The sequence below is a fragment of the Lissotriton helveticus genome, chromosome 7 (assembly GCF_964261635.1).
Source record: "Lissotriton helveticus chromosome 7, aLisHel1.1, whole genome shotgun sequence".
NCBI classification, from domain to species: domain Eukaryota; kingdom Metazoa; phylum Chordata; class Amphibia; order Caudata; family Salamandridae; genus Lissotriton; species Lissotriton helveticus.
The window spans coordinates 87,517,311-87,544,289 of record NC_136068.1 but is presented as its reverse complement, the minus strand read 5'-3'; the positions used below and the strand labels follow the sequence as shown (position 1 = coordinate 87,544,289).

The 26,979-nt window shown below is 42.7% G+C and overlaps 1 protein-coding gene across 1 annotated transcript in view; it reads right to left on the bottom strand.

The window, feature by feature from the left end:
- LOC144766635 (cadherin-like protein 26) overlaps positions 1-26,979 on the bottom strand; it is a 376,180-nt gene that overhangs the window by 16,607 nt on the left and 332,594 nt on the right. Inside the window, exons 14-17 of the mRNA XM_078650421.1 lie at positions 24,507-24,569; positions 20,355-20,417; positions 4,890-4,958; positions 384-446 (exon numbers count right to left, since the gene is read on the bottom strand). Coding sequence (XP_078506547.1) covers positions 384-446; positions 4,890-4,958; positions 20,355-20,417; positions 24,507-24,569 — 258 coding nt within the window. The remainder of the gene's footprint in view (positions 1-383; positions 447-4,889; positions 4,959-20,354; positions 20,418-24,506; positions 24,570-26,979) is intronic.

The following is a 26,979-nucleotide window of genomic DNA, read 5'->3' as shown; positions in this document are numbered from 1 at the left end:
AACTTTATTCACCATGCCCGCCCATTAAATATATTTTATGTATCTGTATAATGTAAGAATTTGAGGAGCCCTACACCCGTCAATTCGCACTTTACTTTTGAGAAAGTGCAGTAAAAGATATAAGCTAACAAGCAGTTCTGATATACATTCCAGGGGTGGTTCTGTCAATAGCGCAGAAGGTGCAGTTGCACCAGGCCCGAAGGGTCGACGGGACCCGCTGCACCCAAATTATAGCCTTTTTAATATCAAACCATGTGATAGGAGGGGGGCATTTTCCTTGCTTTCATTAGAACTCAAAGCAATGTTGCTTGCGCTAATACAAGCTAATGTAGGACAATAAGTAAATGAAATTCGACCTTTCTGATACAAGTAGCGGAACTTACCGAATGACTCCTGGCCACGGATCGCATATTCCTTGCTCTTTGCTGTTCTTTTCCGTGGTAACTCTGAAAGAAAAGTGGGAAACTGATTGAAAGGATTTGGCTTAACAATGGGACTGATTTTCAGATCAGGAGCTTTGTAGAAGATTGTAGAAGGGCAGCTTGAATTCCCTTTGTTGATATTGTTTAAAATATATAGTAGATGTTTGTGAAGAAGAGCATGGCCAGCTGTCACCATGAGGCTCATTTACAAGCCACTGGTCCCCTTTTTTGACCCACCAATGGGCTTACCCATATTTACAAGACTTGGGAAAGTCACACTCCATGACTTTTCATGGCCTTGTAAATATGGTCCGCTTTCACGCATTGCTCTGTGTGAAAGGTGCTTTTCATGGGTGTTGCTGTGTGTTATCACGCAACATCCATGGAGCCTGACGCATTCCCATATTTACAACATTTTGTAAAACTGAGAATGCATCAGAAATCCTTGCCGGCAAGACGAGGAGAAATCCTTTTATTTCTCCTTGTTTTTCTCTTTCTCTGCGTGCTGCATTCTGCAACACGCGTAGAAAGAGAAAATTACCTTTAATTCGTTTTTTTGTGCAGGAAGGGACAGACGTATCATTTTCACATGGCTTTCTCAAGCAGGGAATGTTTCACACTCCTGTGATCCTTACTTGAAGCTTTTATATTGTGTAAACAGATACTCCAGGCTCAAAAGGAGCCAGGATGCACTTGGGTGCTGATAATGTAGTGATTTCATTGCTTTTCTTTCTATTTTAGAAGCCCAAAACACTCATAAAGTGTGAGTACACTCACAGCTTCTAGTTGAGCAGCAAGTTAATATCGCCTTTTACTGACATCAGCTTCAGAATTCAGCAATTTATAAACAGTACCTTCACAACAGAAGTGCTTGTTTCACAACCGTGAGGTGCTGTTCATTCTCAATCAAACAGGATTTGCAAAGCACGGCTAAACACTTGTTCCAGGCGCTGAGAGCACTGCCGCCATGGTGGGTACCCGTGAACAGTCCGGTCCGGAGTCCTTTCCTGAGATCCAGCAGAGAAGAAGAGTCTGGCAGTGAAGTGGGAGGTCATTCCAGGACTCTGCCGTGAGGTAGAAGAAGCCTCCTCCACTTTTTGGTGGATGCAGGGGGTGTGGGCGAGGTAGAGGGTGGCAGAGTGCTGGTGTCTGGAGGGACGGTGGAAGTCAGGCGAAGGATGAAGTATGGTGGTTCTTGGTTGTGTAGGGCTTTGTAGGTGTGGATCAACATCTTGAATTGACATCTTTTCTGAATGGGGAGGCAGTGGAGCTTCTTGAGGTGGGGGTGATGTGCATCCAATGTGGTAGGTCAAGGATGAGTCTGGCTGCTCAATTCTGTATGGTCTGAAGTGTCTTGAGGAGGTGCAAAGTGATCCCTACATAGAGTGCATTGCCGTAGTCCAGTTGGCTGGTGATGAGGGTTTTGGTGAGGGTCGATCTGGTGTCAGTGAAGACCTTACAGAGCATGGGAAGGGTGAGGAACAGGTGGATGAGAGTGAGTCGATCTACCTGTTCATGGTTAGCTTACTGTCTAGAATGATGCAAGGTTGCGAGCGTGGTCGGTCAGAGTGGGTGAGGGTCCTAGTTTGGGAGGCCACCAGGCATCATTCAATGGGGAGGTGTTGTTCCGGAAGATCAGCACTTCAATCTTGCAATTGTTACGTTTTAGGTAGTTGTTTTTCATCCATTCGGCGATGCTTATCCTGCCTCTGTAGAAGTTGGTCAGCATGTTGCAGTGGTCTTCTGATAGCGAGAGATTGAGCCGAGTGTCTTTGGAGTAGGATATGATGTATAGACCATGAGTTTTGATGACGTTTGTCAAGGGGGACATGAACGTGTTGAATAGAGTAAGGATGAATGATGAGCCTTGAGGGATGCCGCAGATGGTGTTCTTGCATTTTGAGGTGAAGGGAGGTAGAAAGATTCTCTGGTTTCTCCCCCTGAGGAAGGAGGCAATCAATTTGAGAGCATCTCCTTGGATTTCGATGTGGTGAAGGCTCTTGATCAGAGGGTGGTGTGATACTGTGTCAAACGTTACTGAGAGGTCAAAGAGGATCAGGGTCACAATTTTCCCTGGTCCAGGAGGGATCTTATGTCATCTGTGGTTGTGACAGGGTGGTTTTGGTGCTGTGGTTTGGGTGGAATCTGGATTAAGATGAAGGCATTTAGGAGTCCTAAAGTTAGGACTCATAACTTCTGTGAATACCAAAATGAGTAAGTGCATTCTGTGAATACCAAAATGGTAGTAAGTTTAGGATTTTGTCTTAAGTTAGTTCTGTGAATCGGACCCTGAATGATTAAGTGATTAAACTTATGAAACATAGTGAAATTAAGACATTCAGTTGGGGGAAAAAGGAGAAGATTCTTTTGAGAACTATTGCTCTTTATCTAAAGGAGAAGAGATGACTAACTAAGAGGATGTGAGGGGAGAATAGACCTGGGAAATATGGCAAATAAAACACACATTTTATAGTACTATATGGCAGAATGTTATCCTGAACAGCTCCCATATGCAGGGTGAAAAGTGCAGCATTAATAGTTTGCATGACTATGAAGAGGAGTTTGAGAACTTGGATGACCAAGAAGAAGAGGATCTTAAGTATGATATGTATGTGCATGATCTGGATGATTTGGGATTTTTGTTTTGTGGCAGGGAGTGTGGTTCCCCTGAATGCTAATGTAATGTTGGTGAATGTCTGGATTCTCAATGTGTGATCTATATGAATATCAATTGCTATAGGTCAGCAGTTTCTCAAAGATGTTCTAAAAATGATGGCAAGTACAGAGGATGTGAGTCTTTGAAGAGAAAGGCCATGAAAAGGATCACGAGTGGGACAACACCAAAGGTGATGTACAATTTCTATGTGGAAAATGGAGATGATTTAACAATTTGTTTGCCTTATGGCCGATGCATAGGGTTAAAATTTAAGCTAATGAGTGGAAAATGTCCTCTCTCTGTTGTGCTTAATTTCTTAAAAAGGGTGTCAGATGTTTGTGTCTGGTACATAGCTAACAGATTTTATGTACCAGATAGAGTTTTCTTTGCATTTGAGAAGAACTAAGATGATGAATGTGTCTTCTTTATAGCCACATTGTGAAGAGAAACCCAAAACAGTGTGTGCTTTGTTGTATGCAGGAGTATGAAAAAAGAATGTTGGATTCCAGACCTGCAGGTGAATAGCTATTCCTGATTTCGTATGTAAAAGCACTAAAAGTGGGTTCAGCAGCGACAATAGCGGAAAGTGATGGAGGGCTCTGGAGAAAATATGAGAAACTTTGTGGCACTTGTAACACAGGCAGCAGTGTTTTATTTGTGTAGGTGTTTACAGGAGATTTTAAAAGTGGAAGATTGCTTGACTCCAGATGTATTTGCAAAGTTCTGTTTGAAACAAGTACAGCATGTCACAATTCTAGCCCACAGAGATTTTGAGCATGCACAATGAAGACTTATGGTCTTGCAATAACATGCTGATTCCCTAAAGTTTAGCATGTGTATTCCTAAAATGGATACTGCTGCATTAAGAATTACTTAGATTGCATGTATATCGCAAACATTTATTTCAAATTAAGTTGGCCAGCAACTCTTTTTTTCAGATAGCAGCTGAATCAAATACTTCTTGAAACTCAGGGCATTGAAAGCACCCTAGCACCCTCGATGCATTCTGTAAATGTCACTTTTGTCAGAGGTGAAAAGCAAATTAACATATACAACCAAACCCATGTGTGCATTTTAGTGCCACTTCTACAAGTAAGAATGACAACACATTAATTTGAGATGCTCATTATGGACTCTGCTGGCACCCAATTAGTAAACAATGATTTTGATGTACTTTTTTGTTTAACCCCTCGCATGCTCGTGACGGAACCTTTCCGTCACGAGCCACGGTGGTGCTGTGCTGGTGACGGAATGGTTCTGTCACGGCCCGACCGCCGCGCCTGCGCTGCAGTGATTTCGCGCCTGCACGGAGCGTTCTATTGAGCGGGTGGGGCCGTGACGGAACCATTCCGTCACAAGCACAGCTCCACCGTGGCTCCTGACGGAGTGGTTCCGTCACGAGCATGGTGGCGCCGCCCGCCCCCCTCCACCCTAGTGCCACGGCGGAATTTCCGCAGCGGGCAAGGGGTTAAAAAACATTTTTCAAAATGTATTTTGAATTTGGCAAACATTTTTTCATCCATCAATATCAGAATAGATAGTTGTGTGAATCCTAATCAAAAATGCCATTTGCTGTGGCAAACTTCAAATTATACTTAATCTCATAAATTGAGGTTCATCAAATGATAAGTAAGTTTATAATTCCAAAAAGTCCAGTAAGTATGATTTTTATAACATACATAAAACCAATCTTGATTATCGAATTGATGACTGCAAATATATATGATTCAGAAATGTAAATGTTAATCTTTACGTGCCTAATTAAACAATAAGGATTTGAAAAATATCAATACACAAGAATCATTACTTACCGAATGCCTTCTTTTATTGTCCCGGTCAAACTGTGAAACTACCATTTGTCTTCCACTCATATTCTGATTCTATGGTAGGAACATGTAAGAATTAGAAAACATATGAAATGGGGATGTTGCATTAAAATCTTAATACAAAATGTTAATACAGACTTGTGAGTAACATAAAAAGAGACAGCATTACATCTGAAAGCAATGTTAATGAATTTAAATTGTTCTAGATTTCAAAACAACAAAAAGAAATCCCAAATGATCAAATGAATAATAAGTAACAGAATGAATGGCTGTAGAATGATGGATGGAATAGACAAAGCCAGATGGCCTTGAGATGGTACAGATTTCAGTGGTCTTTCATCCACACTGCTGTCAGTGGTATTTATTCAAATATTTCCACTTTGTAATATAAATAACTCATTTAATGATTAGACCTTGCATGAACTTTCATCGGAATTACTCTGCTTCAATAGTCAACAGCTGGAATTTCACTTTGATCATATATATTTAAGAACCACATTTACATCTAATGAATTTCAGGTGAAAATATGTGCAGTTGTAAATTATTATATTGACAACCTCTATTTTGACAACCTCAACGTCACGAAAATTTACAGGTTGTTGGATCTATGAATGTTTCCCTAAATTTAACATATAAAACGATCCATGTTGTACAGCAAAAGGTGAGCCAGCTGTTTGCAGATTCCTCCGACTGCCAACTTCACTTTTTTCAAGTCAGAGACATCCCAAATCTTACTTAAACTAGGGTTTGGGAAAGACTCTTGTTATATTTTGCATCCAGTTTTGTAAGTTTGTTCACTCCTTTTCTGGGAAATGTTCTTCAGACAGCAAATACGTGATGAATGGAAATGAGTGAGCAAGTGATGCTTTGCCCCTGGAAAATCCTCTGGTTAAAATTCCATTCAATTGTTTTTAGCACAGCTGTGCTATTCCAAAAGTGTATCATCCACATTAAAGTCAGTCAAACCTAGCATGTACTGCTTTGAGACATTCTCTCTGTATTGAATCCAAAGCACCCCAATAGATTTCACGTTATTGTGCTTCACACTGTAAGTGAAGTTCAGATTGAGTCCCTATAAAGAGAGTGTTCGAGGTTTACATCTGGGCATATCCCTTCCACTTTGAGAGACTCATTGAGACAACAATAAAGCTTGCAGCTTTGCAGTGAGGCTTTGATGGGCTTCGTGCTAGTTTTTCTGATGAACACAGCTGGGCTAGCAAAGCACCTTCAGGCCTCTTCCAAGGTTCCAGGACGGGGGTGGCACTGCTTGGAAGGTACAAAGCTCAGGTGCTGGATTTAAGGTGCTTGGAGCCTTTTCTGTCCCACAGGCACTGATCAGGAGGCCAGTCAACTAGCCCTTGGAGTTATTCTGGTGATCCTGGGTTCAATATGCAGGTCCAGCCCTTTTCACTCAGACAGCAGGGCAGCAGGCAGACAGAGTAGCAGTCCTTATTGAAGACCACCACAGCGGTCCTTCTGAGTCTTCCAGAGGTCCAGAAAAATACTGAAGAGTTGTGTCTGAGGGTCCTATTTTTATACCTGATGCTCACTTTGAAGTAGTGAGGTTCTGTAATTCTCGAGCCTGACTCCATTTTGTGTTGCCCTCACGTAGGCCTGTGAAAGAGGCCCGGCGAACAAGTGGCCTGGCCTTCCGAGTTCATATATACATTAACCAGGTTTCTTTCGACTCTGAAAGAACTGCAGAGAAACTGACCTCTTCACCTGAAACTGACCTCGCAAAGCCAATTTCCCTTGGTTCGATCCTTGTCTAAGATTGCCACTTAATGTTCAGGGCCTCGTTAACCTTTAGTTTCCTTGCACATGTTTTATCTTGTTCAGCATCTATTACTGTTTCCTTTATGTTCTGACATTACATGGATTGTGCTTTTCAATTATAAATGTGTCCGGCTTGCAAAGATTGAATTTAGGACATTCCTAATAATTAACTTTTGGGTTGGGTTACTGTAAATTGGGTTTTTGTTAATGTGATACTCAGTTAGAAAATGTGCCCTATTGGTTAGAATTTTGCGCCGTGGGTGTACATTTATAATGAGAATATGGTGTATAAAAGGAGATGTCTTGCCTTAGTAATTTGAACAGTCTCCTAGGAATATACATTGTGATGTATTGTTGGGATTTCTGTTACTAGCTGCAGCTAATAAACTTGGTCTCTGACGCCACCCAGAAGTATTCCGTGTCTCTGTATACCAAGACAGGTGGAACCCGAAGATTTCAGGTGTGTCCCTGGCACCGCTAGGTTCTGACCCGGTTCTTCAACTGGCGTGGCCAACGTGGGGCGACTTCAGCGGTACTGGTCCAAGCCCGAAGATTGTGAGGAGCCCTGTGAGGAAACTCTGGAGGAGGGCCCCCACTCCATCGACCCATGCATGTCGAAAAGTGGACCGAAGGTCTTTTTTTGCGAGGCTTCCCCTTTCCGACGGCTACGAAGGACTGCTGCCCTGAATGTCACCCTGTCTTGGACCCTCATGTGACGATTTGTAAGGCGAGACGTTAGACGGTCTTCTGGTGGCGTGACAGACATTTTGGTTAAGTATAAGTGGGTCGCTCCCACGACTTTGTTTTGTTTCTTGGGTCTTGATTCGGCCATTGCAGTGGTCGAAGCCCAGGGGTTCGTATATTTACGAGTGTATCATTTTTTGATACCCTTTGAAGTTTGAAACCAGACTAGTGAGCAATGTGCCTGGTCTTGGTAAACTTGGTAAATGGTTTGTTTGTGGTCTTAATAGGGATTCCTGATTGGAGGATTCGTGTCCGATATCTCCGGTTGGAACTCCAACTTATTAGCTTTATTCGAAACATGGCGTGGGTCCCATTACCTTTAATGAGGTTTGGGTCCGCTACACTAGGAAGGACGGTGTTTTACGATGGCCCCCACATGGTAGTTTTGAAACAGAGATTTTAGATAACTTAGAAGTTGCGCTATTTAGGAAGAAAGCCCGGCCGGTGATGTTTGACTCTTTCCGCCTTTGGCGTAAGGAAGCCAAACAGCGAGAAATTAAGCAAGCGAAAAGAGATAGGAAAGAAAGGAATATGTCAGTAATGCAAGCCGCAATGCAGTTTAAGGACGATTAAGAAGATCGTGCGATTGAAGTGTCAGATAAACAGCATTGCATGGCCATTGATAAATGTTATCCGGCTTTGCCACCTCCCCTTTCAACTGTGACTGAAGACCCTGAAAAGGATCCTTTGATGTCGCATCTACTGAGATTACCACCCCCTTATGCGCAGAGTGCTACAGCACCTCAGTTACCTCCAGTTGTTGCACCCCCTGTTGTTGTTCAACCCCCTGCTGTTGTTCAGCCATTTGTTGCTCCACAAGTGGTTCTTCCTCCTGCGGTGCAGCCCCCTCTAGGGCCGCCAGCTTTGTTACCAGCCTTGCCTCAAACTCCTTTGACTTACACTGCCTTATCTTCGTCTTCTCTTACTTCTGTCCCTATGACTCCTATTCCTCAGACTACTTTGTCTCCTGTCCTTATGTCAGCTTCTTCTCCTTCTGCTCGACAAAGAATGACTGAAACTGTCACTAGTCTTTTGTCTCCTCTCTTTGGGTCACTGAATAGGACCCCTGTTTCTGAACGTAAGCAGAGACGTAGTCAGCTTCCTAGTCCCGAAGAGCAGGCAGTGTTAGATCTCCTTGCTCGTAGATGGGTTTCGAATGTTTCCAGGTATGGTTTACAAGCGGTTATGGATGTTTTTCTACAGTGGGAAGCACCAAAGCAAAGGTATGTTTTTGATGTCATGTGTACCTTTTTTCGTCAGGAGTGGGAAGATAATAAGTTGGGTCCAATTCCGTTGGACTTGATTAATGTTCAGTCCGAATTTGCTAAGGGAACGATAGTGGGTTCAGATGTTGAGGTAGCGGTAGAGACAATACTTACTTTCAGGTCTAGACTTCCACCTCAGTCATTGTTCGAACCTGATCCTTCTGTTAGGAGAAAAGTGAAGCAGTATCCTATGCAAGAGGTTCCTCCAGTATGGAGAGAGGCAGTTGAGGCTGACGTTCCTAATGGTGTTTTGGCTGCACCAGCACATTTTCAGCGAGTGTGGGTACATGTCCCTTGGAAGAGAGCAGAGGTTTTGGCACTTAAGCAGACATTGCCTGACCCTCGTACAAATCCTGCTGGTTATTACAAGGAGTTGTCTCAGACAGTTGATGCGTGTGTTATAAATTTAGCTGACATCGATATGTTAATGGGTAATGTAGTTCCTCAACCTTTGTGGGCGAAGATCCGTCATGAGGATCATGTGCAAGAGTTAGGAGAAACATGGGTTAATATTACTGCTGCAGATGGTAGACAGGTAGGAGGCGATAAACCTGAGCCTTTAGTTGCAGAACTACCTGGTAGGATTGTTAATTTAATGAAAACGTTGATGCCTCCTTTGCGAGTGAATTGGGACATTTTAGCAGCATGCAAACAAAAGAAAAATGAGAGTGTGTCCGATTTCTTCACTAGGTTTGAAGAAACATTTATTGATCATAGTGGTCAGGACATGAGTACAGAAGGTGGTCAGAGGTTGTTCGTAGATAAATTTGTTTTTAATTTACTTCCCGAACTTTGTAATAAGTTAAAGGACTCTGAGAGTTCATGGGCAGTTTCTTCTTCGGCTCAGATATTGGCTACTGCACAATACTATGAGAATAGAGACAAAGATGAGAAGGATAAAGTAGAGAATAAGACTAAAGAATTAAAAACGATAGTTCTTTTGCAACAGGCTTATCCGCCTCGTCCTAATCAGCGTCAGTTTCAGCAACCCCCACAGTTTCAGAAACCATTGCAGATGCCTGAGTCTTTTGTTCCGCGATTTCCGCTAGGCCCTAATCAGTGCGCTTATTGTAAAGAGGAAGGTCATTTCAAGAGTAGTTGTCCAGTCTTGCTACAACGTGTGAATGGTATGTCTGGTCTGATGGGTCGTGGTGGTTACCAACAAGTACCTAGGGGTAGGGGACGTGGTACGTTTCCTCAGAATGAACGTTCCTTTCCCCCCCAGAATTCTGCAAATTATTTTGACTGACAGAATGTTCCGAATGTCCAGTCTGCTCAGTACTACGTTGATGATTATTATGTTGGAAGCAAGAGTTCTGGTTTTAATGATAGCTAGGACAGCATTGGACAAAGAGAGGGAGTAGTGTCCGTTCCAGTAGACCAGAGTGGGCCTTATGTTGAAGTGATTACATCAGGTGTGGCAGAACCTTTTCTTTTGGATACTGGTGCAACAAAGAGTTCTATCATGCACTCTAAACTCCCTGGCGCACCTTTGTCTGGCTTGACAAATGTTTCGGTAGGATTTTCTGGCGCCCCAGTAAGCAACCCGGTTTCTAGTCCTTTGCCCCTTTCTATTGGTCCTTGTGAATTGGAGACTCCCCTTATTCTAACGAATGGTTGTGGTGAGAATTTGTTGGGTTTGGACTCGTTGAAAAGATTGCATGCGACATTATATTGTTCTCCGTTGGGAGTACATCTTACCTTGGGTAAGAAAGTGATCTCCCCGATGTATTTGTCTAAGGATTGCCTGCCGCTGGAATTGCGTTCTCTCCCTGATACACTTTGGGCTACGGGTCCTAATGATGTCGGTCTTTTGCAGATTCCACCCTACTTTGTTACGCTTAAATCAAATGCTAAATTGCCACGCATTCCTCAGTACAAAATTTCCAGTGATGGTGAAAGAGCTCTTTTAGCGATTATTTACGATTTGGTTGAGAAAGGTGTGGTTGAAGAAACGAGAGGTAATGTGTGTAACAGTCCTGTTCTGCCTATTCTTAAGCGTACTGACTCTTCTCAGCCACCTGTGTATCGATTTGTGATCGACCTTCGAGAGGTCAATAAGATTGTTGTGCCACAGTTTCCTGTTGTTCCGGACATTACTGCTTTATTGACTATGGTCCCTGCCTCAGCTGCTTGGTTTTCTGTGATTGATCTGAAGAATGCTTTCTTCAGTATTCCGATCGCTGAGGAAAGTAGGGATATTTTCGGCTTCTCTTTAGGAGGCCGCAGCTTTCGGTTTAAGAGAGCTCCTCAAGGTTATTGTGAGAGTCCCTCCATTTATAGTCAGGCTTTGAAAACTCAACTCGATACTCTTGTGTTGCCTTCTGGTGCTACTTTTATCCAGTACGTTGATGATCTGCTAGTGGCTGCTGATAATGAGGAGATTTGTAAAGAGGTTATTCTTTCTTTGCTACGACATTTGTCTGACCTTCATCATTAAGTTTCCCCTTCCAAATTGCAGTATTGTCGACAAGAAGTGACCTACTTAGGTCATCTCTTATCGAAGGAGGGAAGATGTTTGACCCCAGAGCGTATTCAAGCGATTGCCCAAATGACTGTACCATCCACACAGAGAGAAGTGCGTGCTTTCTTGGGTATCACCTCGTATTGTCGGCAGTGGATCCCGAACTTTTCTTTGCTAGCGAAACCTTTGTTGGCACTTACTCTCAAAGGTACACCACACCCTCTTCCTTGATCTGATGAATGTCAGAAGAGTTTTTCTGAATTACGTGATGCATTGTGTTCTGCTCCGGTGATGGGTACCCCTGACTATAGTAAACCTTTTACACTTTATGTGCATGAGAGAGAAGGTTGTGAGTTGTCAGTGTTGACACAACAGTTTGGAGACAAGCAGCGCCCATGTGCGTATTTTTCGGCTACTTTAGATCCGGTAGCTAGGGCGTTGCCTGGTTGCCTAAGAGCTACGGCAGCAGCAGCTGTTTCTATCCGACAGTCTGCTGGTTTGGTATTGGATAATATATTGATTGTGATGGTCCAACATGCAGTGGATGCCTTATTAAACAGGACGAAGACTCAGCACCTTACTAGTGCACGTCTGTCAGGTTACGAGTTGACGCTTATGGCTAGTCATGTGCACATTAAGAGGTGCAACACATTGAATCCAGCTACATTGTTGCCGATTTGTGTAGAGACAGATGATCAAGAACAGCATGATTGTGTTCTTAGGACAGAGGAGGAAACAAAGGGTAGAATTGATTTGAAAGATACTCCTCTTTCAAACCCTGTTGGTACCCTATGGGTAGATGGTTCATGCTTTAAGCTTCCGAATGGAGAGACGACTGCAGCATATGCTGGCACAACTTTGCACACGATTGTTGAAACAGCGCGTATTGCACAGAATTCAGCTCAGGCAGCTGAATTGATAGCCTTGACTAGAGCGTGTGTGTTGTCAAAAGGAAAGAGAGTAAATGTTTTTACTGATAGCCAGTATGCGTTTGGCGTTGCTCATAGCTTTGGACGATTGTGGAAAGAAAGAGGATTTCTTACTTCTCATGGTACGAAAATCCAGCATGGCCAATTAGTGAGTGAGCTTCTTGAATCGCTTACTTTGCCAACACAAATCGCCATTGTAAAGTGTATTGCGCATTAAAAAGGTTACAGATGATGTGGGTCGAGGGAATGCGTTTGCAGATGAAGTAGCGAGAGAAACAGCGAGAGATTTGACGAGTCGAATGTATGTTGCAGGTCCTGCAAGATGGGTTGTGGAAAGAGAAATGTGTGAAGATACAATAGAAAGTGTGAAGATGATTCAGGCAGAAGATACTGAGAAAGAATTGAGTACATGGAGAGAGAGTACGGGAATGTTGGATTCGACAGGCTGTTGGGTTGAGTTGTCAGAGCATCGCCGATGGTTTTTGCCAGATGCGTATGTGCTTCCAGTGGTTACTATGGCTCATGGGATGGGTTTGCAGATGAAGTAGCGAGAGAAACAGCGAGAGATTTGACGAGTCGAATGTATGTTGCAGGTCCTGCAAGATGGGTTGTGGAAAGAGGAATGTGTGAAGATACAATAGAAAGTGTGAAGATGATTCAGGCAGAAGCTACTGAGAAAGAATTGAGTACGTGGAGAGAGAGTACGGGAATGTTGGATTCGACAGGCTGTTGGGTTGAGTTGTCAGAGCATCGCCGATGGTTTTTGCCAGATGCGTATGTGCTTCCAGTGGTTACTATGGCTCATGGGATGGCTCACATCAGCTCAAAAGGGATATGCAAGTTGTTGGCTCCGGTACGGCAGAATAGTGGAATTCCCAAATGTGCTGAGAATTTGGTTAAACACTGCATGATTTGCTTGATGCATAATCCTGGCAAGGGAACCCCAACTCCAGCTGGTCATTTTGCTCCTCCAACGTATCCGTTCGAGGTGTTGCAGATAGACTATATTCATATGGAAAGATGCAATAATTTGAAGTATGTCCTTGTGGTTGTTTGTGCCTTTTCCAGATGGATAGAGGCCTACCCCCTGAAGGATAATACTGCCTTGTCTACAGCCAAGGTTTTGCTCAAAGAGTTTAACCCGAGGTATGGATTGCCAGGGATGGTCTGGAGTGATAACGGAAGTGAATTCGTGGGTAAGATTATGCAGAAAGTGTGTGCGGGTTTGGGAATTAGACAGAAGTTCCACGCAACGAATCACCCCCAGTCAGCAGGCCTGGTCGAGTGCTATAACGGCACGTTAAAGCTGAAGTTGGCCAAGGTGCAAGCGAGCTCTGGTCTCACATGGCCCGATGCTCTACCATTGGCACTTTTGTCCACAAGAACGACAATACATTCTCGCGTGGGACTTAGCCCATACGAGATTGTTTTTGGACGCCGGGCGAATGTTTGGGGTGTGCCGAAGCCAAGAGAATACAGCGATACTGAGTACCCTATGTTGGTTGACTATTTACATGATTTGACTGCTAAATTGCGTGTTCTTCACCAACAGGTTCATGACACCTTACCTTCAGCTTCTGTTGACGCGGGACATGCGATCCAACCCGGCGACTGGATTCTGATCAGGAACTTCCAGAGGTCCAAGAACCTACAGCCGAGGTGGACTGGTCCTTATCAAGTGCTGCTAGCAACGAGGACCGCTGTGAAAGTCTTTGGTTAAAAGAGTTGGGTGCATGCCACCCACACGAAAAGGATACCTCTGCCCTTACCGTATGATCAGTGGGTCCGGGAAGGTGTTGCCGATTCTGAGACTGAAAATGTCCCGAGATTTGTGCCTTTTAGTGATGCTCGTTTGAGATGGACTCAGTCAGAACGTGCGGATGATGAAGTTTTGCAAGAAGCTGTGCCACTGCATTTGAGACTGGACACTACGCATCCGGAGATTCTTTTTCAGGATCAAAATGTGCCGAATAAAGAACGTTATAGTTTAAGGCCGAGGCCTAAAAAAGGACAAATAAAGTAATATTTTTTTGTGTATCGTGCTCTCTCAGACAAGAGACTATTTTTCTTTTTGCTTTTTCGAACCACCATCCGGGTTCAGCTGCAGGGTCGTGGTATAAGTCTTAAGGGGTGAACCGCGAATTGACGAAAGGTCTGTGGTTCTAGGTTGTCTAGGACGCCTGGACGCACACTTGAGTGAAGAAGGAAAATTGCCGCGAGCAGCACGTTAGAGGATGGAGTCTTTTGTGCCTGAGAGAGATGTTGAGAAAATAGACCTTAAAATGAAATTCTGTATATTGATACGTAGCAAATGTTTTATAATATCATGTTTTTTAATGTTTTTAAGTATTACAATAGCTTATGTGGGATGGATTGTCTATGCTACACAACAGACATTTGCACCCACTCCCCAACCTATGCTTTCATACACTACTGTTTCTTTGCATCAGTTCTATACGTTGCCTGAACATGAACAGACAAGGAGGTCAGAATTTGTCAACAACTCGTTCATACAGTTGTTGCATCAGCATCAGTTAGTAGTGAATACCACTAACTGTTGGGTTTGTGGTCTTATGCCGCATACGACCGATAAGGGTATGCCATATTTGTTTTTGCCTTTTTCTTTTAATGGGTCTGTGTGGGCTTTACAGACTATGTATATCTATGCAAATGAGATACGCCCTTCACGTTCCCTTAAGGATAACTCCAGCAATAGTGCCTTGATAAAGGGAATAGTAGATATGATCCGAGATATCGATGCATATAATGCTATCCCTAAGGATGAGATGCAGGCTTATGTTGGTTGGAATTTGACCGGATATAGTACCAGCTTGACTGAGAAGGATTGTGCCCCATCAAGGTTATTTTTGTTTGCAAGGCACTGGTCGGAATCCGAATCCGAAAGCTCAGTTAGGTAAGAGTGTGTGTGTTCACACCTATGTCTATTCGTCCCAGACTTCTCCACCGGTCGTACCAGCTAAAGGCACATATTTTGTTTGTCACGAAAGAGCCTATACATGGTTGCCACCTGATTTTTCAGGTACATGTTATGTGGCGTTTTTGCTTCCCCCTACATATACTACGGCTCCAGACTATCATAGAACGAGATATGGTAGAGGGGTCTTCGATAAGTAAGATACTGCAGGACAAGAAGCAGGAGATTTCTTCAAGGGTTTCCTGCCCTTTTGGGGTCCTATGATCAATAGTAGGCATATTCGACAGCTTGTTCACGTTGTTGAAGCTACTATTAACGAGACAGCAGGTGCTCTTAGTAATGTTACAGCTGAGCTTCAAGCGGACCGCCTTATGACGTTGCAGAATCGTATGGTTTTAGACGTCATACTTGCAGATCGAGGTGGAGTATGCAAATTGATCGGATCTAGTTGTTGCATTAAGTACCAGATAATGCCCCTACAGTGTACCAAGCCATCTCTAGGTTACATAAGATCTCTGAGTCTATCCATGTAGACAAAGGAGACTGGTCATTTACGGGATGGTTTTGGGAATTGCTTTCTAAATGGGGATGGAAGATTTTGACATTCCTTGGTATGGTTTTGGCCATCCTTTTCTCTTGTTGTCTTTGCATCCAGTGTGGTCCCGCCATTTGTAGTCTTTGTGCTACTATGTGTGTTAGGAGACCTGTCCCGAGAGAAGTAGAGAATAATAGGATGATGCTACAGCAACACTTAGATGACCTAATGAGGATTGATATGGACCTAGATTCAGATTAACATGAGTTTAGGTTATTGCCTACGTAATGGCAAAAGGAGGGTCTGAGGTTCTGAGTTCATATCAACATTAACCAGGTTTCTTTCGATTCTGAAAGAACTGCAGAGAAACTAACCTCTTCACCTGAAACTGACCTCGCAAAGCCAATTTCCCTTGGTTTGATCCTTGTCTAAGATTGCCACTTAATGTTCAGGACCTCGTTAACCTTTAGTTTCCTTGCACATGTTTTATCTTGTTCAGCATCTATTACTGTTTCCTTTACGTTCTGACATTACATGGATTGTGCTTTTCAATTATAAATGTGTCCGGCTTGCAAAGATTGAATTTAGGACATTCCTAATAATTAACTTTTGGGTTGGGTTACTGTAAATTGGGTTTTTGTTAATGTGATACTCAGTTAGAAAATGTGCCCTATTGGTTAGAATTTTGCGCAGTGGGTGTACATTTATAATGAGAATATGGTGTATAAAAGGAGATGTCTTGCCTTAGTAATTTGAACAGTCTCCTAGGAATATACATTGTGATGTATTGTTGGGATTTCTGTTACTAGCTGCAGCTAATAAACTTGGTCTCTGACGCCACCCAGAAGTATTCCGTGTCTCTGTATACCAAGACAGGTGGAACCCGAAGATTTCAGGTGTGTCCCTGGCACCGCTGGGTTCTGACCCGGTTCTTCAGTAGGAGAAGGTTCTGGAATTTTCTGCCTCCCTTCCCTGACCCAAGACTGTTTGAGTTCACCACAGACTAGTGTAAAACCCTTTGTGAGTGTGCTCAGGCAGAGCCTTTGTGATGTGGAAGTGTGGTAGGTGACGGTTCCTCCCCCTCATCAAATCAGAGATGGCCCATCCCGCCAACACTCCTTTGCCAGCCCCTTTGCCTCACTGTCTGGGGGCAATGTAGAAAAAACATCTGCAGGCTACATTTAGTCATGTGACTCAGGAAACAGACTGTATGTTGGGACAAAAAAATGCCAACTTTCTAAAAGTGGCATTTTCAAAATTGTGACTAAAACTCCGACTGTATTATTGAAGAGGGGTTTAACTTACAATTCTTTAGAACCTACCTGCTTGCTCCCAATTGGAAGTTATCTCTTATTATATGTAATAAGTTAACCTAATGCTACCCTGTGGGAGAGGCAAGCCTTGTTGTAATGAAAAATTAATTTAGGGGTTTACCACTATAGGACATGTAAAACGTAAAAGTACAAGTCCATCTTTTTAAACACACTGCATTCCACTATAGGACATGTAAAACGTAAAAGTACAAGTCCATCTTTTTAAATACACTGCACCCTGTTCTCTGTGCTGTTTATGGTCTACCCCAGGAGTGACTTATATGCATTTAAAAAAAAGTGTTGGGCCTGGCAAAATAATTATTTTGCCAGCTCAAAATGGCAATTTGAACAGCACATACAGGCTGCAATGGTGGGCTTGAGACATGTTTAAAATGCTATGTAAGTGGGTGGTACAATAGAAGAATTTAATTTGCAGGGCTTGGGTACATGTAGTACCACTTCATTAGGGACTTACAAGTAATTTAAATGTGCCAATTGGGTGTAAGCTAATTCTACCATGTTTAAAGGGGAGAGCACAGGCACTATAGCACCGGTGAGCAGTGGTAATATGTGCAGAGTCCCAAAGCCTGCAAAAACAATGTTACCAAAACCAGAAGGATGAAAGGCACAATGTTGAATTAAACCCACATCTAGGATATCAGGTCCAACAGAGAGAGAAACAAAAAGTGAGACTGGTCTGGAAGATGAAGGCAGTGGGGCTCGGTTGAGCACTTTTGCCAAGGCTACTATTTGTTCCCCAGTCCAGCCCTGATAAGAGTTTAACATCTGAAACACTTTTTGGATATATTTTTGTATCATGTATTGTTTTATTCAATCATCCAGCCCCTTTATGGCTATCTAAACCCACTTTAAGTTTGAGATTTGTTTCAAGGGATGTCAAGTTTCTCACAGCGTACTAATGGTCAGGGCCGGACTGGAAGTAGCGGAGACTGGGTGTTTCCCCAGTGGGCTGCCAAGGTGGGGGCCGGTTTTGGACCCCTGGAGGGCCATTTTTATTACTGGGGGGCCTATTTTGCAGCATAGCTGCAATATCGGCCCCTGGTAACAAAAAGCTGCAGTGTTTTTCACAAGCACCCCTCCTCCCGGAGCTGGTCCGATTCAATTGCTAGGGCCGGTTTATGTTCCCAGTCCGGCCCTGCTCATGGTTGAAAGGGGTGGTAGGAGAAGAAATATTTATAATTAACATCACAGGTGTTGTTTGAATTTGTGAAATCCTGAAAATACTGGAAATAGTCCTATTTGATTAACATTTCACCTATCACTCATGTCTGTACACATTGCCTTAAGTAAGTGTGACATGTATCATTTCCAGTATCAATCACACCTGGGAAGATGTTTGCTTTCACCAAAAGTCCCATGTGATTGGATTCCGTTTCAGGGATTGAAACTTACAGGGTTTGAACTCATATCTTCACCCTGGCATCTTACAAATCTATCTCTGGCTGAACTTCTTCCTTATGGCTCGAAAGGAAGATTAATTACAGAATCTAATCCACTTGGTACACTGCCGCATAACATTTAGGTCATCTCAAAAACAGGGAACCCAGGCAGTGGTGTGGCATAACGCAAAATGAAATGGCCTCCTACAGAATATGAGGTGGGGCTCCTGAGTCTCCCATATCTGACTCATATTAATTGATCAACAGCTAAATGGGGGCCCCACTGAAGGGGTGGGGGGCCCTCTGAAAGGCACCCCTGTGTTTTCCCTAGCGCTTGTGTCAAAATTAGCTGCCTAGCGCCAACGCAGGCACCCTTACACCATATTGGATGGGTGACTGTGTTGCAGGGAATGATTGTTTCTGTGCAGTTCCCTGCATATAAACAATCAATAATGGCAATTTGTTACTTCTATGTGTGCTGACAAATGCAGTACACGTAGAAGTATAAATGTTGTCAGTGTTAACCGGACATTCTGCCGCGGTGCAGAAAAAAATGACGCGCGCGCAGTTCAGATGGCCCCCGGCCGTCCTCCGCACGCGCCCACCATGACATCGGACGGCTGGCGGCCGTCCGATGCATGGAAAAGGTTAAATGATTGTTTATGTTCAGGAAGGTGTCCCTGCCCCACACCTTGAGCACATAAACATTCATTCATAGCAATTTGCTCTTTCTATGTGTATTGCACACTGCAGCACACATAGAAAAAGCAAAAAACAAGGTGAAATTAAAGTATTTCTCCTCATTTCGCCATTCTAAAACCTGCAATTGCAACTGCCAGTGACGTCGGGAGGGGGAGGGGCAGGGTGGGGGGTAGTAATGTATGGATTACGGAGTTTAACAGGTAAGTAAACATATAAATGAATAAAACAAATTTCGTGTGCACTGCATCACCAAATGCGATGCAGTGCACGCAACGAAATTCGTTTTTTTTATTTATATGTTTACTTACCTGTTAAACTCCGTAATCCATACATTACTACCCCCCACCCTGCCCCTCCCCCTCCCGATGTCACTGCCCTGCAGGAACTCCTACTACCGACCGCGGCTGATAATGTTTGCAGTGTCTATGCTTTAAACATGGTTCCTACTCAGCACTTGTGAAGGGAGTCGGTGCCATGGTGGATTCCCTCACAGCTCAGAGATTCCAAATCACAGGTCGAAATGTCTAAATAGGGCAAACAGTCTATGCACTTCGCTTGTGAGATTTGCATCTAATGATAGATAAAATGCAGTGTTCACATATTAAGAAACAAACATGGGAAAAAGTGACATACAGGCGGTGCACGGGGCTTTTGATGATTTGAACTGTAAAACAATACACAAAATTACAAAAACAAGCATTCAACAAACACACAAATTAAAAAATATTTTCGGCCTGATTTACAAAGGGCATCCATTTGATCTGTGGGAGCAGTGCAAGTGCATCAAACAAACTATAGGATGGAAGATGGGTGGCTTCAATTGAATTTAGAAAAGCTCCACCCTTCCCATGAAAATTATTTTTCGGGGGGGGAAATAAATAAAGGGCTTGTTTCACAAAGTCTCATGACGGAGATTCCACCTGAAATGCGGAGACTCCCCTATGACTGCAGAACCTACACCACGAGTGCAGAAGCCCTCTGTGAAACAGGCCCTTAATTTAATTCCCCCCCACAAAATAATTTTAATGCGTGCCATCTTAACTATTAGCTGCCAATTTCAAATTCCTTCACATTTACAAATCATCATTTATATATACTTTTTTAATCTGGAAAATTATTTTATTTTCTAAGCAGTTGCGGACCCCCTAAGTAGGCGTCGGGGACCCCGTCCAGAAGTTAGGAACCGCTGACCTAGATCTAGAAATTGCTGGTTTACAGATAAAGACAGTGTGCAGTTAGTGTTCATATTCACAGCACAATCTCCAATTTCTTATAGTTTTCTAAATATCCAGAATATCAGGAAAAATCTCTGTTTCATAGGAAATATTTAATTTCTTTCAACACAATTTCGTCATAAATTTATCAAAATATTCCCACAAGTATTACCTGAATAGTGGAGGATTGGGCGCCATTGGCGGAATTCAAACCTGCTCCAACAGCTGCAGTTTCCTGAGTTAGAAAAACAATTGCAAGTTATTGAAGACCATATATCAATGCATCATTTATTCATCCTTCACTCGTTACAGTATTTTCTACAGAGTCTTGCACCTGCTGGCATGTCTGTCTAGGTACTTCAGAGGGCTAGCTATGGGAAACATCCTTTACAACGCAACTTTTACCACGCAGTGCCTTTACGACGCAACTATTACAACGCATGTCATTACAACGCATAGCGCTGGGGGGCGCTCTAGGATAGGGAATAGATTTAATTTACTATCCAACACCTTCCCTACTATCCACGGGGACCGGAGTTGGAATAGTAAATTAAACTATTCACTATCCAGCACCCCTAAGCGCTATGCGTTGTAACGGCATGCGTTGTAAAAACTGCGTTGTAAAGGCATGCGTGGTAAAAGCATGCGTTGTAATGTCATACATCCCTAGCTACCAGTGGAATGAAAATCATTCCCATTGGATTCTGGAAAAAGCCTATTCCAGGAAGTGAGTTGGGGATATGAGGTTTGGAGTTAAGAAGAGGGTAGTGTGGGAAGAGGGTAAGGATTTTCAAGCTTCAAGTAAAATCGAATTTTCCCATTTGAATGCTCACAATACAATGCAAATGGTAATTTTTCTGGACTTGTGCATCAATTTAACAGAAGCATTATGTGACAGCTTAAGGCAGCTTATTTACTTTGCTATATGGAAGTACTGTACTTGGTTGGAGGCAATGCTCTCTCCCAATCAGCTCTGTTTCTTCAGGGGAATATGCTTGTCAGTGAAGGTAAATGATAATGGTTCAGGTGATGAGTGAAGTACATCTGTGGGTACAAGGCAGGAGAGCGAGATACCCTGCCAGGTGTGTGAGCAGTTTACAGCCTCCCTTTAGTAGAATTGATGTTCTGCCAATTTCAGACCCTGACTTAAGGGTTGGATGCAACTATTGTTGAGGTTGCTAGGAAGTGATCTGATTTGACTGGGGAGGCTATTTCACTCCACTTCACCATTGACGCTATCTTCAGTCTTGAACATTTCACCTAAACCTCATTGATTTCAGATGTGTTAGTCTATTTAGTTCAATTGAATTAAAACAAGACTTCTTCACCCATAATGCATCAGGCTATCACACAAGGCTATGACTGAATACATTGGGCTCAATTCCCAAAGGCAAACTGAGAACAAAGTCTAACTTTCTGACTTTGGGTATTCACAAAGAGCATTTGCAAGTAGTAAAGGTAGACTTTTGTCTCAGTTTAACTTAAGTTTTGGTCTTAAGTTTAACTGAGACCAAAAGTCTAGTTTCAGTTAATCTTAAGACAAAACTTAAGTGAAACTGAGATAAAAGTCTAACTGTACTACTCGTAAATGCCCTTTGTGAATACCCAAAGTCAGAAAGTTAGACTTTCGTCTCAGTTTACCTTTGTGAATCAGGGTCTTTGTCTGTAATGACCTAGAGGGAGGTGGTCACCCTAACTCTGAATTTTATTATCGAGAATATAAATTTTTCCAATAAAAAGCAATATTAATTTGTTATCATTTCACAAAATAACTTTTTGTAGTTAAATGTTCCTCTTCTACGTGCTGGTTGGAGTAGAAGATGGGGAGGTAGTTGGTAGGAGGTGGGTGGGGGGATAATTTATTAACATATGATCACATTATAGCTATTATTCCATCACAAGGTGGATTACCCTGGTGCTTGCGAATGATGATTTGACAAAGTGTGGTGATGTACACATCATTCCTTATTAAATATTCTGTGCAATGGAATACAAACTGTGGAACACAGGTTGAAAGACCAGGTAGTGACAGTCCTCCTAGAATCCATTGGACACTGCAAAGTGTTCATGCTATGGCCAGTAAACCCACATACATGAAATTAATGATGCTTAGTGTATTTTGTAAGAGACATCTCCACACAATGCTTAGAAATTCTGGAAGCCACTTTAGAATTCCAGGCAGCCAATTTATGCCAATATCCTGCCCTCTAGGTAGCTTACCATTGCTATCCCCCAGTCTCAATGGTTCAATCCGACTCAACAGCCGTGGTTCACCATAAACTGATGTTAAACTAGCCACATAAATGTCCATCAAAGCCATTCTGTACTGGAACTCCAGATATGCTTCAGTGATTTGGCTGCAGTCTTAACTTCTATTTACTAGGCTAAAATTACATTGTTCAAACAATTTACCTGTATTTGCATTAGTCATTACAAGGTGGGTTTCAGGTTAAATCTTTGGCCGCTATTAAATCTGTGTGTTGCGGAGATGCTGCATCAAGAGGGTACAATTTTGTGTTCCAAAGCGCGTAATCGTCAAATGAAGACCAGGCACTCTATTGCATACAAAGGTGATATCCTCTTACCGTGCACTTCTATGACATGTCATTTTGTTGCAGCATTTCCCTTCATGCCCTTCTCACAGCCACTGAGCATAATGTTTGGGGACTCCTGCAGTATCAGTATGCCTTACAGCATAACTATTATGCCTACATGGTGTCTGTGCAGCTCCTCTTCATCAGCATCACCATTACAGCCAGAAACTTTACTACGAAACCTAAGTGAGACGTTGAAAAAGCTCCTTGCCACCATATCGTCTCTCATTCTCTTTCACATACTCTATTCTTATCACCGGTCAATTGACTACCTTGTCCAGTCTCTGAGCCCAGCTACCTTTTCCATCTCTGGTGGACTCTATCTTGGCCTTTGACCATGTACAATGCTCTGCTGCCTATTGGTGAGGTTTGCACTGTACAAATATCACAAACATACACACATGCAACACGGGTGGATCCTCCATATTTTACGGATGGCCTTTTTATCCTTTAGTGCAGTACAATGCTAAAGACAAAAGTTTATTTGGAGTCTTTGCTGTTGCAATCTTTTGCGTTTCCAGAAAGCCTTTGCTCTGACAAAACATCTGGGCGAGTCCTCTGCTTCAGCAGTTGAACAAAGTTCAGTTCATATTCCCTTCACCATGGAATTCGTAGTACTGTCACGCCTCTCCTTCATGTCCAAAGACCACATGATCCTGCCTGTCTTCCGGATTCCCAGGTAGATCTCATTAAAGATCTGGCTCAACTGATGTGGTTTTGAAGAAAACTGCACAATGCTACACTGTGTCAACTTGATCTTCTGCACTATGGTAAGAAACTCCCTTCTTAAACTGCTTGATTTTCGCAGCTGTGTTGGACAGTTCTACGGCTTCCGCACATGAACTTCAATGTAAACAGCAGCCTGGTGCCTCCTTGTCCTTCTCATTACCCCCCAACTCTAGGGCAGCAAGACTGCTGATCTGCTTACATCTCCTAAGCATTGATTTAACATCACATGTCCTCCATAGAGTTGCCATGGAACAACAGCATGCTATTGGCTTTTTACTAGTCAAGATGTAGAAGGCCTGGAGCAAGCCCGCGGTGGACCTGTTAGGAAAACAAACCCTAGGCACAGCATCAGCCACCACTGCACACAAGTGTGCTTGGTGGTTGTGGTTACCAAACACAAGTGCTGCAATGTAATTGGTGGGAGATGTTATTGTAAATGGAGCTACTGGAAATATTTACACAGTCAAGGGATATAAACCTAGAGAGTGTACTTTGGATACCATGTAAAAAGGTGTGTCTGGTCATGTTGTACAAGGTTTAATAGCAGCAAGGAAAGAAGAAGCAAGGCTGTAGTGAGCACCCAGCCACCTGGTAACTCATAAAAAAACCTAGTGATGCAGAGGAGACATAACACAAGGCTTTAGCATTCCAGGAACTTTGGATTCCAGGCAATTGAGGTATAGGCTCCCAACTATGTAGACCACAATCATTATGACTTTAAATTGAACTGGAGAATTATTCATTTGGGCAACAAAACAATACACATGTGAAATTAAAGAGAACATACACTACCACAACAAATGGGCATGAGCAACATGAAAACATAATTCCACAAATGTTCAAGCATACTTCTTATACCAGTAGGTGTAAACCAATGGCCGATGTAAGAAAGGGGAGGGTATAAACCACTGTTTGTGGAAGTACAATGCAACTAGCCATTGAAAGGTTAAATTAGAAATGTAATTCTTGAAAACTTTTTAGTTTTAGCTCTTGCAGCTTACCACAAATCGCCGAGTACTGGCTCGGTGAAAGTTCCCGTCCACTTCGTCTTTTGCTGCGTAAACCTGAAATGTAATGACAAAGTAATTTAGAGTTTGAAGAAATAAGTACTACAACAAAGAATGCAATGCAAAGACATAAAAAATTGCCCGCTTTTACGACCACCCTCTAGTGCCGTGGTCCTATAATGTTGTAATGCTGCGCCCCGCCAGTGGAAACAAAAAATCACCGGGTCCCCATCAGACTTTTTTTTATTAGTGTAATACATTGGCAATGTTTAAATATGTCTATACTTATGTAAACATTGCAGATATGTTCTGATACCATCTGAAAAATGCAATTAAATACATGATTGATAAACATGCTATTTTGGTCAGGCAGGTCTTACTAACGTGTAAAAGTATCCACAGTGGGATTATTAGAAATGGTGGTGGGAGTTTTGAAGACTATTTGGAGTTCCTTCCCTTTTGACACATACTCCCAGCTAGATTATAAATGACAAAAGATGTTAGTGATGGTCCATTACAGAGCGTCCTACTGCGCTCAATTGTTTCTGCTTAAAAAAAGCATAGTTATCAGCATAATGCTTCTTTTGGCGAGAGCCTGGTGCCCCCCTGAGATCACTTGAGGCACCCCTAGGGGGGTCGGACCCCAGTTTTTAGACCCCTGCTCTAGTGGGTCAGCAAAGGAAAACCAGAGCAGGGAAATTATGCTGCTGCTACTTCTGCAATTTATGAGAGAATAGGCTGAGGATGGAGATCCTGCCTTTTCTTTTTTAATTACCATTGATTTATACAAGGGCAAGCACTGATGTACAATAAGGAAGCTTGGACCATCAGTGTATGGTTAAGTACTACTGATATATTTCTCTAGCTAACCATTGTTTGTTAATACTGGTTTTAATAGTAAGATCTGAGACCACTTATTTTATAGCTTCATTTGCATTTGTCACTGATCAAGTAACAGTGAATTGACCAACATAAACAAAAACATTAAAATCCTTTAGGTAACATAAGTGAGCGACAACCAATATATGTGAGGTGATAGTACACCAATCAAGGGAGAGTATGTGTTAATAAAGCTGATTAAACATCAACAGTGTGCAGTGATTTACTTTTTAGAAAAAAGTTTTGACAACTATGGGCATGATGTACTCTATCACAAACATGACTAATATTCTGTCTCTATTTTGTAAGTTGGCAGGGTATGCCAAGACATGAGTCCCTTGCTCATGTTGCCACTGGATTCAAGCTATTTTTAGAAAACAAGGGAAACCCAGCGGGTAGCCAAGAACCATGGGTATTTAACTGTGTTATAGAAACAAAGGTTCCTAGCTTATTCAGATGATTCACAATACAATATAGCACACAATGGACTACTATATGGTAATTTTCTTTGCCCAGCCGGCCAAGAAATTTATTTTCCAATCAAAATAATTTCAACGATATTTTTCAAACAGATAGTATGGCACAAGCCTGTGCCGTACTTAGAAGAGGAGAAGATAGAGAAGAAAGTGAAAGGGGTGTCTTCAGGCAAGGAAAAAGAGCAAAACAGGGCACTGAAGTTAGGAAAGGAATAGTTACAGTGTCGCCTGGAGTGAAACAAACAATATCAAATTATACAATGTTACATGTATGTACACTCATGGGTGTCTTACATGTAACATTGTATAATTTGATATTGCTTGTGCCATACTATCTGTTTGAAAAATATCGTTGAAATTATTTTGATTGGAAAATAAATTTCTTGCCTGGCTGGGCAAAGAAAATTACCATATAGTAGTCCATTGTGTGCTATATTGTATTGTGAATCATCTGAATAAGCTAGGAACCTTTGTTTCTATAACACTGGATTCAAGCTAGCCTGGCTGATGAGGGGTGTTACCCCGAAACCGGTCCCAGGATGCTTGTTTCCAGTCCAGTGAAGACCTGGCTTGGCAGTTCGGGCTGGACTGTTCCCATGAGGCTCAGAGTCAAGACTGATTTGCATATGGTTGGGTCTGAACTGGAGTGGCGAATGGAGCTAAAGAATGATGATGGATTCAAACCAGATCTGTGACTGGGAGTGAGTGTCTGAAAGGTGTCAGCGCTCCGTCTATCATCTTCTTGTGTTGGCTGTGTTACAAAGTACACACTTTACTCTCTTCCTTATTGGCTTGATTGAGTGGAAGAGGTGTGGCGCCACGGCCAGGGCGACTGACGCTGGAATCTGGGGACCACGGTTCGATCCCCGGCTCTGGCGGCAGGTTAGCCCAGCACCATGTGACTCTGGGCAATAGCTCGCTTAATCTTCCCGACGGCCCCCAGCGCCTGGAGACCCTTACGGGTGATTGTGCGCTTTACAAATGTGGACTTTACTTTACTTTTACTTTACTTGATGAATTCTCACTTTTCTAGCACCCACCTAATTGAAGGTGAGACAATAAAGGGTAGGTTAAGTGAAACTCTATGTTGCAAAGTTGGGCAAAAGAACTTC